Below are 15,364 nucleotides of genomic sequence, written 5' to 3'. Positions count from 1 at the left end.
TAACTAAGGGTCTATTTGGTATTATTATTAAAATTATTATTAAAAAATTTATTTTTTTAAATATATTAATTAAATAATATTAAAAAATAATTTAAAATTAAATTTAATAAATTTTAGTTATCAAAATAATAAAATAACAAAATATTTTTTTTAAACAATTTTTTCAATGATACTAAATAACTTTTAAGGAAAATAATTTCTTCTTTTAAAAAAGTAGAAATCATTTTTCATTTTTAAATCTAAAAATTTTATTAAAATATAAAAATATTTATATATATATATATATATATAATAAATACATACTCATTCTTTAACATTACAATCAAATAATAAAAAATATTTTCATATATAAATTATTTTTCGTGTAACAAATGAAACTTGAGATGTATACCACAATCCAATTTCTCATTAAAATATTGTTCAACAACCGTTTTAAAGTAGTGCTTAGTGTTTTGAATAAAATTAAAATAATATATTTATATTAATATTTAAAAATTAAGAGAAATAGATCACAAAAAGTTACTTTTTAACTATTTTTATATTTAATAATTAATCTAACAGTATTATGCTTTAACAGCTATATAAACAGTTAACCATTGACAGTTAATATCTAACGGTTAATGGCTAGTAAAACACCTAACAGTTAATAACTATTAAAATAGCTAATATTATTGAATAATCTAAATTTCTGATTCGATTTTGATTAAATTCAATTGTTAAATATTTTTCACTTTCTTTTAAAGAATTGATTTTGATAATGGAAATTCATAATCTTATTTCTCCTTCAACTAGGTATATTAAATAGAATTTCAGAAGTTAGGTTGCAATTGCACCAAATTTTTCAGTGGTTATTAATGGGGAAAATGAAATCATCGTTATACAGAAATTAAATATGAATTGGGTAAATGTATATGAAATTGCTTTAATTGATTATGCTTGCTGTTTAAAAAAAAAAAAAATTATTAGCAAAAAATGTTTAAAATATTTAATTTTAAAAAAATAAGAAAAGCAGATAACAATATAAAAGTCACTTTACAAGCGAGAATGAAATAAAATAAATAAAAGAATATGCCAAACTGATGATATCATAATAATGGCAACGTAGGTATCCATATAGATACCTTGTTAATAAAGAAAAAAAACACTTTGCTTGTGAAAAATAATTTTTTAATTTTTAAGAAATTTTTTATTTTTTTATAGAAAAATAAAAAAATATAAAAAATATGTTCACTTATAAATAATAAAAAATAATTTTTAATTTAAAAAATAAAAAATACATATCTTTTATAATTAAAAAAAATATTTATACAATATATTTAAAAACTTATTTATTTTAAAAAATTTTAATATATGTCATTCATTTATTTTATAATAATATGATTATTTTTTTTATCATTATATATATATATATATATATATATATATATATATATATAATTTTAGATATAAAAAATTATAGTTTGTTTTTCATATGAAAAACATTTGAAAAACAAATTAAATTATTGTTATAAAGGAAAATCATTCTAAACCTTAGTTAACTTTTCAAAACTTGAAAAACTAATTCCTCAGTTCTCTATTTAAACAATTGGCAAACATGAATATAAAACTATATTTTTCAATTTTTTTTTATAATTTTTTTTTTTAAAAACTATTTCAATTTTTCACAAGTGAAGAGCCCTAAGCATTATTCAGATAGAATGGAAGGTAAAATTATTACCCAAAATTGTAACATCAATTAAAGTTTATGACTTAAATTAATAAAATTAAAAGAACACAGAATATATCAAATATAATAATTCAATGTTCAGGATTTTTTTAATAATTAGATTAGCAATTTGCATGAAACTATGAATCTAATATTAAAATTGCTAAGGAAAATTCAGAACTTCCTGTAAAGAATTTTCCCAGTGTATACATATAACTATTAACTCCAGATGGACTATGTATCTGCTATCATCAAATTTACAATATTTCTCAAGAATCACTAAGGAATCAAACGAACAATTATCACAACATTACAACATTTACAAGTTGGAGAATACCATCCCATTTTTGCAGCCTAATGTATCTGTCTCTTGCACTTTACGTATCGACGACAAGTTCATGCTTCCCAGGTTTAGGTTGAAATCTCTTGCTGTGAGGATCTTCATTGTCAAGAAGAGACTTCTGATCAAAGGCTTCAGAAGTTATCATAACAGTTGGCTTTCCAATTTTCTGTTGTCATAGTATAAAGACAACATTATTTAGCTTGTTTAATGATATGATATGATATGATATGATATAATATGGATTGGTCTACTTAAAGATGCTTTCGCAAAATCAAACATCTTTCATTGCAAATCGTATTAAAATTTTCTCATCAAGAGTTTGAAAATAATCCTACTTATTTAATGAAAAATCATTCTGTAATTCAAGTTCACGTATTTGTTGCATTGACATCCCAAACCATTCATCAATCCAACCAAAACAATTCCGATGGCTCTCTAAGAAAAGTGCCCTTTCACCCTGCATAAGTTAATATGAAAGCGAGCATTAAATTTACAATCATGAAAAATAAGAAATATATATCGAATAAGAAGCATGTATTAAATTTATAGTTCAAATGCGAAATGATTCTTTAGAAAACTTGAGATTTCTTTTAGCCATCTGCCTTAAGAAATTAAAGAAAGAAAGAAGATAAATTAAAAAAAAAGGATGCAGCAATCATCTTCATCAAATCTTATTTGTAAAAATTTGTATTGAGCCCAAGAGAGGTTACCGATAGTAAAGCCCATTCAAGTTGATAACCAAAGCCCCAATATGGTGCATCTACTGTTACCAACTTGTATGCTGTCATGACAGGTTTACATATATCCTGCAACATCAGTATGCTATAATTAATAATCACAAATTAAATTGGTACAAGCATTTAAGCAATGATGCAAAAGGAGACAAATATATTATTTCAATGACCAACAACAAAATTAATCATATGATTGACAAGTTGTACCATATACTGATATACAGCCAAAGGCAGAAGTTCATTTTCCATTTTTTGTTTTTCTTTTTTTATGATTTACAAAGCTGAGAGCTATCGTATTGAATATAGAAAAGTTGAGCATCAGGGCATCTGACAAAGTAAACATAACAAGGAAAAAATAGAGACAAGCTCCTAGAGCTTTATACACAGCAAAAAAGGTGAGATGCAGAACATTCCAGCTTAGCATGTACAGAAAGAAGAAAGCCTTGCCATTGCCTTTACAGGGGAAGGCTACAAGAGAAGTGGAAAATTTCCACAAAACAAGTTGAGAAGAGAGAGGAGAGGGAGACCATGCGATAACATGATGTGCACTATATTGAAAGAGCACAAGTAAAATTCAATTAGTAGCTAAATCCATTTATTTATGCATAATTCATTCGACAATTGGTAGAGAAAGTTTGAACCTGCCATCCATCCATAAGTGGACCACGGCCAGTTCTTGCAGATTTGAAATTAGAGAAGTCCACACTGTTCCTTCCAACGACATAACTCCAATAGTCAGTTTCTGCTGAGGCTATATCAATATATTCAACCTGCCTGGCTGCTAGTTGTTCTTTGGTTAAACCATGTACCTGGATTGTCAAGCTTCACAGTTAAGAGAGGCCAAAAAAACCATCTATGATTACGAAGATTGTATGAAATATGAATTCATTGACAATTACAAAACATTTACTCACTAGCATAATATCAGGTTAAGGATTCTGTCAAATACATGCAAAAAACTACAGGTAATAGAAGAAACTTACATTTTCTGATTGACCATTGTCAGCCCTATGAATAGTTTCAACCGTTAAAGAAAACTTGGTGAAGTATGGGTTCTGCAAAATCCCAAACCAAAATGAGTAGCTATTGAATGTCCTACAAAGTTCTTTGGTAGGAATAACTTGCAAATTTGAATTTCTGTAACCGTGAAAAAAAAAAAATTTATTACCTTGATTACTGTTGTACAGAATCCATTTGCAAGGAACAAACAAAAATATGTCAATACAAGTTAACTAACACAAGCTCTAGAAATAAATAAAGAACACAAAGACTGTGGCAAGAGAAGCCAAACTTGTTTTGCATTTTGGGTATGCATTCCAAGCTTCTTCTTGCATGATGAGGGCATCTGCTGGTGCAAAAGCCGTAAGCCAAGTAGGAGCTTTGCTGCAAAAAGAAATGCAAGAAAAGGAGATTAGCACCACCAGCTTTGAACTTTTATGTGCAACATTTTATTAAAAAGAAAAACAAATAAAATAAATAAAAAAGAACAGAAAACAAAAAGGCCATGAATACATTTTACGATACAGTTCATAATTAACATAAGCCACGAAGGTTTGCTGGAAAAAAAAAAAGTAAAAGGGGATTGAGAGAGAGAGAGAGAGAGAGAGAGAGAGAGAGAGAGAAGTTCATGCATTGAGCATGTAAGTCTCCTCCAAACTGGAACTGGAAATTACGCAACAACCATCATCTAAAGGCCGAAAAATTCAATCAAAGCCAACTAAACCATCTCTCACTAAAATTTGACATTAATCAGGGGGAAAGAAATCTTCTATCCAATACATAAGCTGCAAGTATCCTACCTCAACCACATTTAATACATCGGTATGGGTAACCATAAGAGTAAAAGACTAACCAGAAGTAATTTGTAGCGTCAGTACAGCCACTCATGCTCCTCTAATCACCTGCTGAATAATTAAACCCACTAAATAGTTGCATGCTGCAACATCTTGAACCCTCATAATCTTGAAGTGAACAGAATGTATCGACTGATTACCAGCAGCCATCTTTAGCGTTTTAAAAAATTAAAATTTAACAACCATTAATGTTGGCACCAGAGAAATCCCTTATGTTCTATGAATGCTTTGACACCTTAAAAAAGCATTCACTCTCAGTCTCAGGTCTCATCTAATCAATGTTGTTACCTAGTAAACAAACAGGTCAGGAAGAAGAAAAAAGGGAAACAAGGTTTCCTGCCGACACGGGACACCAATTCAGCACCATCTTCCTGAACTCATTTTCTTCTAGGCCTGCTAATCATGTCTCTTAACAATTAACAACATAAAAACACTGGATTATGAAGTGTCTCAAATATTCTAATTCAGATTACCTTTGCAACCGATAAACCTTGGATGTGTATTGGCACTTTCCAAATACGTCATCCTCCAAGGGTCTATTCTCCAAGACTTCAACACCCTCAGTCCTACTAGTATTCTGTTGCTGCATCTTCATTACCATGTACATTTGGGCCATCTGATACTGCAAATATCCAGAAACCCATTTTTAGCAAACAAGAAATAATAATTCTTCCTTCAATTGCATAAACTGGACGAATTAATTTGTTATACCTCTTCCAGTGACATAGGCATGACAATTCGGCTTCAGAAGGAAAAACCCATAAAAAATTTACAAAGTCAAGGAAATACCCAAAACATAAAATAAATTATATTTCAGTAAAATAACATATAAAAAGCTTCTTGCATCTGGGTGTATTGAATTAAGATAGCACTCTGTTGTTCAGCAGGGTTTCCATACAAAATTTTGAATTTTGGACCAATCCCAATTCAAAACATTCTTTAACTAATCAAAATATAAGTTCAGATCACATTTTCCATCAACATAAACTTAATATAATCATCAGCAAACACAAAACATACGTATAAAAAGAATGAGGAGGAGGATACAATTCCTTGATTTGAACCATTTTTCTTGCAGCAATCAGCAACCCTATTACTCTGGCAGATAAAACATACAAGCTGAGACAAGTACAACAAAGTTAGCTAGCTTGGAATATATATATTGATCAAAGTGCAGAGAAAATGAGAGAAGAAACGAGGGAAGAGACAATGAGAAAGAATGAAAAGGGTAAAGGAAAGAAAAAATTTGGAGAGAACGAAGCAAAAAACGCGTAGGAGTTAGATAGCGGAGCAGGTCAAAGACGCACTCTAGACAGCTAGAGCATTGTTAAGAGAGGGCCAGTTCTAATCTTCTACGTTTACGCAAGTGTGTACAGCTTTTGATTTTTCAAGTCCCCTCCTCCATACTATAAACTAACTGTTTTTTTTTTCTTTTTTCTTTTTTCTTCTTTTTTTCTTAGGATATTCGCAAGCATCCAAGTGATTTAATTACAAGATATGACATACAAACTTATATAAATTATTTACACGTTCTTTTATATTTTTATTTAATATTGAGTTTCAAATTTTGAAATTATTTTTTTAATAAAAATATTATTTTAAATATTATTAAAAAAATAATTTAAAAAAATTACTTTATCATTTTAATATTTTTATAATTAAAATTAATTAAATTTAATTTTTAATTATTTTTTAACACTTTTTAATTAATATATTTAAAAAATTAATTTTCTCGACAACAGTTTCAACGATAACACTAAATAAATCATATATCTAAATCCCATAACTCATTAAGAAGCTCAATAAAATAGTCCTGGGAGATATGAATGATATATTTTTAATAATTAAATAAAATTAAATGAGATAATTTTTTATTACGATGTGATTTAAAGAAAGTGTAACATTGCAAGAAAATGTATTGATAGAAATGTGATAGCTATCTATTTAATGAATGAATAAAAATAATATATATATATATGCAAAATTATTAGCATGATATTGCGAATTAAAATTATTATTTTATTTTTATAAAATTTAATTAATTAATAAAAAATAAAATAATTAATATATAAAAAATTTTGTTTCGCTCATTTTATAATGATAATTTTTTTATTCATCTTAAATTATAATTTAATTTTTTAATATAGTCATATATAATTTATATTATTATTAATAAATATATCATTAGTTAATTGTATAGTTAAATTAATTAATATGAGTTATTTAGTATTAATGAAATGTTTATTAAAAAATAAAGCAAAATTTTTTGCATTAAAGTTCAATTAATCATTGAAATTGGAGGCTAATTTTTTTTTAAAAAGCATATTTTAAATACCAATGAGAAAAGTAGTTTAAAAATTTAAATTTTATTATAATTTAATATTTCAAATTAAATTTATTGATGAATGGACAGAGTAAAAAAAACTTAAATATTTTAAAAAATAAAATTTATAAGAAAAAAAAATTGCTCCCAATTCATTGTTTAGAGGAAATATATGTATTTTAATGAAAATGTGAATATGTTAAATGACAGTCAAATAAGAAATTATAAATTTGTTATTGATTAAGAGAGCTTATTTGGAAAATCTTATAATTAAATTATAATTTCATAATTTTAGATTCTTATAAATGTATAAATTTATGCACTTGTGTTTTAGCAATTCATAAATTTTCTTTTATATTGTTTTAATAATTCATTGTATTCATTTGATTTATGATATATTTTTTTCTAATTTTTTAAAATATATTAGTTTAGTTATTTTTTAGAGTATTAACATTTTAATATTGTAAATAACATAAAAATTTAAAAATATTTTTGTCCACCATTAAAACCAAAATTAGGTGAAATAATTGATTTCACCATAAGCATATAACATATGAAATTGATTTAATTGAATAAAATTTCATTAAGATTACTTTTAAATCTTTTGAAATTAAAACATTTCTTTGAATTAAATCAAATTCATGGGTTATATATTTTTTAATCATATATATATATATTAAAATAAATTATCCTATAATTATATAGAATAAGATAGCTCTTCTCCTTTTTCATATTTCATTTTTTTTTTCTCTTCCTTCATTTTCTTATTTATATATACTCTTTAGGTGATGATTGATATGTTTCTGACACGTCACAACTTAAAATTACAACTTTTATCATTTTTTTTAAATAAACTCCCAAATATATATCTATTTAAAATAGGTATTAATTTATATCTTCATATCTGTAATAATTAGGAACATTTTTTATATTTTTTCTCTCATATCATGATGTTGCTCAATCATTACTGGGAATTTTGTCTCTCCTTAGTAAATTTTTGTTTTTATATTTATTTATGAATATTTTGAAAATTCATAATCATTAATTTTTTTAATAAAAAGCCTTAAAATTTTAATATAATCTTTTATTAATAAAATAATTAATTAATCTATTAAAATTTAATAATTTAATATTTTCTATGAGCCACGAGAGATCCAGTATTCTGAGGGTAAGATGGCTGGGTTCATCGTGCTTTTGTGAGCCCCGGTGTCCAGGAAGCCAATGACACTAATGGGCCGTTCATACTTGCTGGGAAGAATATGAATCGGGACTAAATGAATTGGAATAGTGTCTGGGCCGTAAGTGGATTGGAAGGATTGGATATGTTGGGCCAGGTAAGACGGGTAATGGGCTTCAGTGTCTGGTGAGTAGGGGAGAAATTTTCAAACTCTGATATTTCTCTTAATTTATGTGTCACTGTTTTCTGCATCTTCTTTTATTTGGTATATCGGCTGGAAACTAGTAACTGCTTGAATCCTTCCTAGAAGGTAGAGCGACACAACGCCACGTACCAAACATGGCTTGTCAAACACCTAACCCTGTTTTTGAAACTCATCTTCAGACCCCTTCTCCCTCTGAGATTGTTAATCTCACCTCTTCTCTTTTTTTTTCTTCACCTCTTCGAAGAACACTATCCTTCAGAATTGATAATCTCGTGGAAATATCCACTTTACCTGAAGATGCTCAGGTTGGAGAATCTCTTCTTCCTCTTCTCAGTCCATACAATATTTACAGACGATCTGGATCTTTGACCAGATTTATCAGATCTCTCATTTCTTCTAGAAGATCTTTGTCAAAAGAATATGTTTAGGCCTCCAGAATGGATCAGTGCTCTCTCTAGAGTTCATCTGCTGAACAGTACGTAACCTTAGAAATCCCTCCTCAGCTCATCCCCAGATGGAGACAAGAAGGGTTTTCTCATCTTCACTTTGGAGCTGTTCGACTTATCCTCAGTCTACATGGATGACGAGGACTTCCAATAACAGCAAGAGTATCACTCCTTGATACGAGATTTTTACAGTATGAATATGCAGTGATAGGGACATGTCTTACCACTTTGCATGCAGAAAGTGTGGTATTGACGTTTTTTTCTAACTACAATCTTTCCCTTAGAGATCCACATCTCAGCACTGCTTTAAAAGTCCAAATCCAACTCATAGGTGCAGCCCAAGTCACATCTTCCATGATGGCTACGTTACACCACCAGATTATCTACAGGCTGCAAGATCATGCAGTAGATCTATCTCAGCCATCTGTATCAAATGATGCTCTGCTTGTGCTAGCAGACACAGAGACCACTCCAATAATTGTTCAGATACCTAGGCAACTGCCTAGAAATGAGCTTGAATAGCTCATCCCAAAGGATTGGTTAACCAATTACGAAAGGCTTCATTCAACCTCCCAACCAATCCAGATCACAGAATCTTCTTTCAGAAGGAATCCTGATGGAACAGTACAGACTTCCTTCCAGCCACCACTGCATTCTACAGGATCCTTGCCTGTATTCCAGACCATGATGGTCCAGCCATTAGAAAATGAGCAAGACGACTATCCCATTGGAGCAGTAACACCAGACAATCATTACATCTATCATCAGAAAATAGATGGTCACTGCCCCTGGGATCTCCCAGGTTCTGGAGCATGCGACGAAGATTGTGACTGTCGTGACAATTACTGGGAAAATGAATATGACCATCCTCTGTCTGACAAAAATTGGAGGAAGCTCACCAAACAAACAAGAAGAGCCTCTTGCAAGCCACAACAAGTTCTCAGAAGAGACTATCTAGATAATAGCCCATGGATTGGTATCCATGAGGAAACCAAGCAGAAGAAGCCTCTTTTCATCTATGAACTTGCCCTTGAGATCATTAGAAAAGAAGGAAAGAAACTGCCCCCTCCTAAACCAGTTTCTTCCCCTCCCCCTGCACTTCCTTTGGTACAACCCTGCATGATGTTCTCACCTGCCTCCTATGAAGCAGACTTTCCCCTATTAGCACAATAGACCAACCAGCAGACCAAAATCTCCACCAGATCTTTCATTCACTCGACTAAGGTTGATAGTGAAGGTCAGATAACCCCTATCACTCAAGCTGAAGAAGTTCTAAATTGGCAAACGAAGAATGCAGCTGTCCAGAACAAGACTTTACAACAAATTGACTCAAAGATTGATCAAGTCCTTACCAGGACTCAGCATATTGATCAGAAGGTCGATTCTTTCACTGCATTTGCCCAGAACATGTATAAGGATTTGCAAAGTAGGATTACCCAGCTTGATAGAGATCTGAAGGCTTTGATCCAACAACGGAGATTTGGTGTAGAATTCAACCAAAAGGAACAGGAGATAAGAAGGCTGAAAAAACAGTTGGCCCAAGTTGAGGCAGACTTGCATAAGCCCACAGAAGCTCCAGTCTCTTACAGCCCATTCAGCTCTTTCTCTGCTCAAACAACTCCTAATCCTTTTCTTCCTACTCCTAAACCTGCTTACTCCCCTTTTGGACCTTTTAACTATTCATATGAACCACCTCCAACATACCACCCGTCTCCTTTGTTCAAACCTACTCCAACACCTGCCAGATATGAGCCAAAGAGTCCATCTTCCTTGGTAGAATCCCATCCTCCAAAAAGGAAAATTGATAAAGGGAAGGACAAAATGTATCCTGATCCTCCTCCTCAGCATATGGTGTCCATACCCTCTGAGCCATAACCAGAAGTAGACTCTTCTGATGACTCGTCTGATGACAGTGACGACGGACGAATGGATATCACGACACTGCTCATGGCTGATCCTCAGCCAACAGCCTCCCAAACAGGTCCTTCACCAACCACAGATTCTACCAGTGGCACTACAAGCCCTACAAGGCCTACTCAAGACCCCCATGTTAAGATCCCTGATGATGAACCAATTCTGGATTTTGGACTACCAGGCGCTCCACAACAGACTAGGCCCAGTTCAGGCCCATGGTTCACCTTAGATGATGTTCCCCCATCAAAGTGAAGAGATCGCCTTGCAGAATTTAAAGCTTGGCTTGATGTCCAAATGCTCCGGGAAGGTGCTGACTCCCACACTATACTCAGAGAATTCATCTCTCGAACTGTTGGCACATTGCAAGATTGATTTTCCTCTATTGGAGAATATCAGAAAGCTCAATTTTGCCACCTGACTCCCTTACAAGCAGTCAACGCTCTCTTTGCTGAGTTTCTCGAAGATGCATCCTTATACAACAAGCAGTTAAGACAAGAGTTCTTTGATATGCACCGCTGTTCTTTAAAAAGATCAAACATTGAAAAACACTACCAGCACATGACTCAACGTTATTATCTGCTTAATGGTTACAATGATGTCAACCTCAGGCATACCTATATTGCCTCCCTACCAGAAGCATTACAACCAGAACTCCACAGAAGTATTGCTGCTACCAGAAGAGCAATGAATGCTATCACTATAGGGGAAATCCATCAAATGACTCTGGCCTGTCTGGACAAAATGTGCGAACAACAGAAATTGTTTAAAGATATCATTAACAATAGCAAAGCTTTGAAGAATGTATGCAAGAAGTCCCACCTTGCCATTAAATGCAAGGAAAAGAACTGTGAATGCAAGCCAAAGAAGAAAGCACACTACAAGAAGCATCCCTCTGGGTTCAAACCCCCTTTCAAGCAAAAGAAAGGAAGAAGGTCAGTCAGATACTTTCGAAAAAAAAGAACGGGTACAAAGAAGTCTGACAGGTGCTATGTCTGTGGCAATCGAGGTCATTATGCCAAGAATTGCCCAAAAAATCCCAATACGGTAGTCAAGCTATTACAACACATACAGCATGCTTCTCACATCTCCCTGGAGCATGATGATGTTGAATCCCTGTTCTTTGAACAGGATGAGCTCGATGAAGAAACAGTCTTTGCCCTTAGAGTAGACACTGGATCAGAAGAAGATTACTCATTCACTTCAGAAGAATCCAATTCAGATACTGAAGCCCATTACCCGTCTTACCTGGCCCAACATATCCAATCCTCCCAATCCACTTATGGCCCAGACACTATTCCAATTCCTTTAGTCCCGATTCATATTCTTCCCAGCAAGTATGAACGGCCCATTAGTGTCATTGGCTTCCTGGACACCGGGGCTCACAAAAGCATGATGAACCCAGCCATCTTACCCTCAGAATACTGGGTCCCTCATGAAGAATACTTTAAGGCTGCAGATGGAAATGTTTTCAAAACTAGCCTCATCACTGAGCATCCAGTTGGAATCCAGTTCTTCCCCACTTGTATCCTCTGGACTAGGGTCATCGGGTCGGATCTTCCTGATAAGGATCTAATGATAGGCTTTGACTTGTATCAACAGGCAAAGCATTTGAAGATCCTCCCCACAGGATTGAAATATAAGAGAAATTTTCAGCCATTTACTTCAGTCCCAAGGTTATATTCTCTGGCTGATGCCTCAGCTGAATTCCAAGAGCATAAGGAGCTCCTCTTAAGGTCCTGTGCTGACTCTCATGCACATTTTCACCATCACCACCCCCTATGGAAAAACCCGAAATTCTTTGTCAGTCTTCCATTCAAACTCAATGAAGATATCAATCCGACAAAGGCATTGCACCCAGGAATGAATCCTACAGACTTGGCTCTAGCCCAAGAAGAGTGCAAACAGCTTCTCCAACAAGGCCTCATAGAACCCACTTCCTCCCAATGGGCCTGCCAGGCCTTTTATGTTGAAAAAAGATCGGAACGACTAAGAGGAAAGAAAAGACTTGTCATAGATTACAAGCCTCTGAATCATTTCCTCCAAGATGACAAGTTCCCATTACCAAAGCCTGAAGCCTTGTTCACTCAACTACACGAAGCCCATATTTTCTCCAAGTTTGATCTTAAAGCTGGTTTTTGGCAATTGGGTATTAACCCCTCCGATAGGCCCAAGACTGCTTTCTGCATTCCTACGGCCCAATACCAATGGACAGTCCTTCCATTTGGCCTTAAGACGGCCCCATCAGTTTTCCAAAAGGCCATGACAAGGATATTCGAGCCCATACTACATAGCGCTCTTATTTATATAGACGATATCGTTCTCTTCTCCAAAGATGTTGCAGCCCATAGGACACTCCTCTCCACATTTCAACAATTGGTGGATTCCTATGGAATTATGCTATTAGAAAAGAAGGGCTCACTGGCCCAAACTGATATCGACTTCCTTGGAATGAAATTCAAGGATGGAAAATACCAACCGGGACCTCACATTGCAGAAGAATTACTGAAGTTTCCTGATAAGGACTTGACAGTAAAACAAATACAACAGTTCCTTGGTATTATCAATTACATTAGGAAGTTTATCCCGCATGTGGCCGCCCACACTTGCCAGCTGTCAAAGATGCTTAAAAAGGATGCCCCACCATGGACGAAAGAACAGACATGTGCAGTAAAAAAATTAAAAGAAGTGGCTTTAAACCCACCACCACTAAAGATTCCCAGCATTGGACACCGCATCCTTCAGACTGATGCTAGTGACACCCACTGGGGTGCAGTCCTCATCGAAGAGATTCAAGGAGAAAAGCATATCTGCGGACATGCTAGTGGAGAGTTCCCAGAGCCTCAGAAACATTATCATTCAGTCTATAAAGAGATATTAGCTGTCAAAAATGGAATAAAGAAATTCGAATTTCATTTGATTGGCCACCATTTCACTGTGGTCATGGACAGCTCATCCTTCCCAAAGGTTCTAGACTTAAAAAACAAGTCTCTTCCTGAACCACAATTACTGAGGCTTAAGGACTGGTTCGCCAAGTATAAATTCACAGTCCAGCATATCAAAGGGAAGCACAACTTGGTTCCTGACCTCCTATCCAGGCCAAAAACCCTCCACCTGATCCAATCTTCCTCTACACTCCCCTTGATCCTCATGGCATCATCTTCATCCTCTCCACATACTCCTTCTCCAATGCACAATTTCCTGGTTCCTCCTCCGCACAGCTTTCCTCCCGGATGCTCACCAAACCAGCCTATCACAAAATGGCTAAGTTCGCAAGGGATCATCTGTTCACTACCCGAGTGAAAGAAACACCCTAAGGGGATTACTCCCTCCTCGATCGTCTTTATCCCCGACAACCCTTTCTCACTGTTTGAAGATCCACCTGGAAGAGAACTCATCTGGAAGAACTATGACTCCTCCGTGCATGGTTACTCTCTATTCTACAGGATAGAATTCCCACTCATGGCCCTCAGACGTATGTTATGAACAACACCAATGAACTCTCTGTCTGCATTTTTGGAATGGTTCAAGCCCATTTCAAAGATGGCGCTCTGATCAAGCGCATCATAGACACCCATGGAATAGAAGATGTGCCCATCGCTACTCAAATTTCAACATCGTAACCATGTTCATTTTTCACAGGCCTTTCTCTAGAAGGCCCGATGGACTCCTCTGGACCCAGAATACTGAATACGAGTGGAGGACTTACGTGGGATCAATTATTGACAAGGAGGCCATGGGACCCTTGAGGAAACAACTAGCTGAATATCTTTGTGAAATCAACAGCTATTATTGTCTGGTACCTCCCCATGTGAATTGTACATCACTTGGTCCCATCCAGTCTCTCACTGATAAGCCTATTGACTGGACCCATCCCATGTGGCAAGATTCCCAGGATCCAATGGACACAGAGTCAAGAGATGCCATTCAAAGCGCTAACCCACCATCTCCTGTACATAGACAGTGGCCAAAGGACTTTTTTGGAATCGACTCTGATGACTCTGACTTTGACACCCTCAATCTGTCCATCACTCCATGATAAAAGTTAAAGTTTGACAGTCAATAATGTAATAATGTGTCTGTCTTTATTTTGCTTTCCTTTATGTTGCTTTAAGAGTGTCGGTAGCCAGTTTCTAACCGGTTGCCTGTAATATTAAGAGCCTCCTCGCCTATATAAGGAGTTGCTCTCTTCAGTTGTAATCAGACTCAGTTCCCTTTCAATAATACTCTCTGAAGTTCTCTTCTATGGCTTTCTAAACTCTTCTCTTTCTCTCCGAAAACCTTTGAATATGTATCATACTCTTATAATCAGAGATACGTATGCTCTACACTTGCCTCTTTAAGAGGATCTTGTGTATCAGAAATATCTTTGTTTTGACATTAAGGTGCGACGGTCCCGTTATCACATGTATAATGAACAAAAGGGCACAGCCAAAGAGTACCTATGGAGAGGGAAGAGACATAGCATGAGTTCATTATATGTGTGATAAGGGCTCCGGATTATCTAAATCGTAACACTCACAAAATACACCAAGGTTGGAGATTTTACTACTCTTTCAATCGCGTTATTAAAAAAAAAAAAAAAAAAACAAAACGCCAAGATCGAATAAATCCAGAATGGACATGGGCTCGAATTAAACCGATCCATAACCCGCTCAATGAACACC

At 34.1% G+C, this 15,364-nt stretch overlaps 1 protein-coding gene across 4 annotated transcripts; it reads right to left on the bottom strand.

The window, feature by feature from the left end:
- Positions 1–1,892: 1,892 nt before the first annotated feature.
- LOC110671207 (uncharacterized) lies at positions 1,893–6,099 on the bottom strand. Of its 4 annotated transcripts, XM_058143061.1 has the most exons (10): positions 5,683–6,042; positions 5,347–5,377; positions 5,109–5,257; positions 4,074–4,165; positions 3,951–3,958; positions 3,766–3,837; positions 3,424–3,591; positions 2,759–2,854; positions 2,385–2,505; positions 1,893–2,216 (listed from the first exon to the last, which is right to left on the bottom strand). In XM_058143061.1, exons 1-10 carry the CDS (start codon positions 5,700–5,702, stop codon positions 2,083–2,085), a joined length of 891 nt encoding a protein of 296 aa, XP_057999044.1. In that variant the 5' UTR covers positions 5,703–6,042; the 3' UTR covers positions 1,893–2,082. The 4 variants fall into 4 exon arrangements, 1 of the variants encoding a protein (XP_057999044.1); XR_009147134.1 differs by having other exon boundaries at positions 1,893–2,505; positions 3,951–5,257; positions 5,683–5,754; positions 5,943–6,099; XR_009147133.1 differs by having other exon boundaries at positions 1,893–2,505; positions 3,951–5,028; positions 5,683–6,058.
- Between the last annotated feature and the right edge of the window lie 9,265 nt (positions 6,100–15,364).

Source organism: Hevea brasiliensis, chromosome 1 (assembly GCF_030052815.1).
Source record: "Hevea brasiliensis isolate MT/VB/25A 57/8 chromosome 1, ASM3005281v1, whole genome shotgun sequence".
Lineage (NCBI taxonomy): Eukaryota > Viridiplantae > Streptophyta > Magnoliopsida > Malpighiales > Euphorbiaceae > Hevea > Hevea brasiliensis.
The sequence above is the reverse complement of the archived record's forward strand: the minus strand, read 5'-3'. Positions and strand labels throughout refer to the sequence as shown.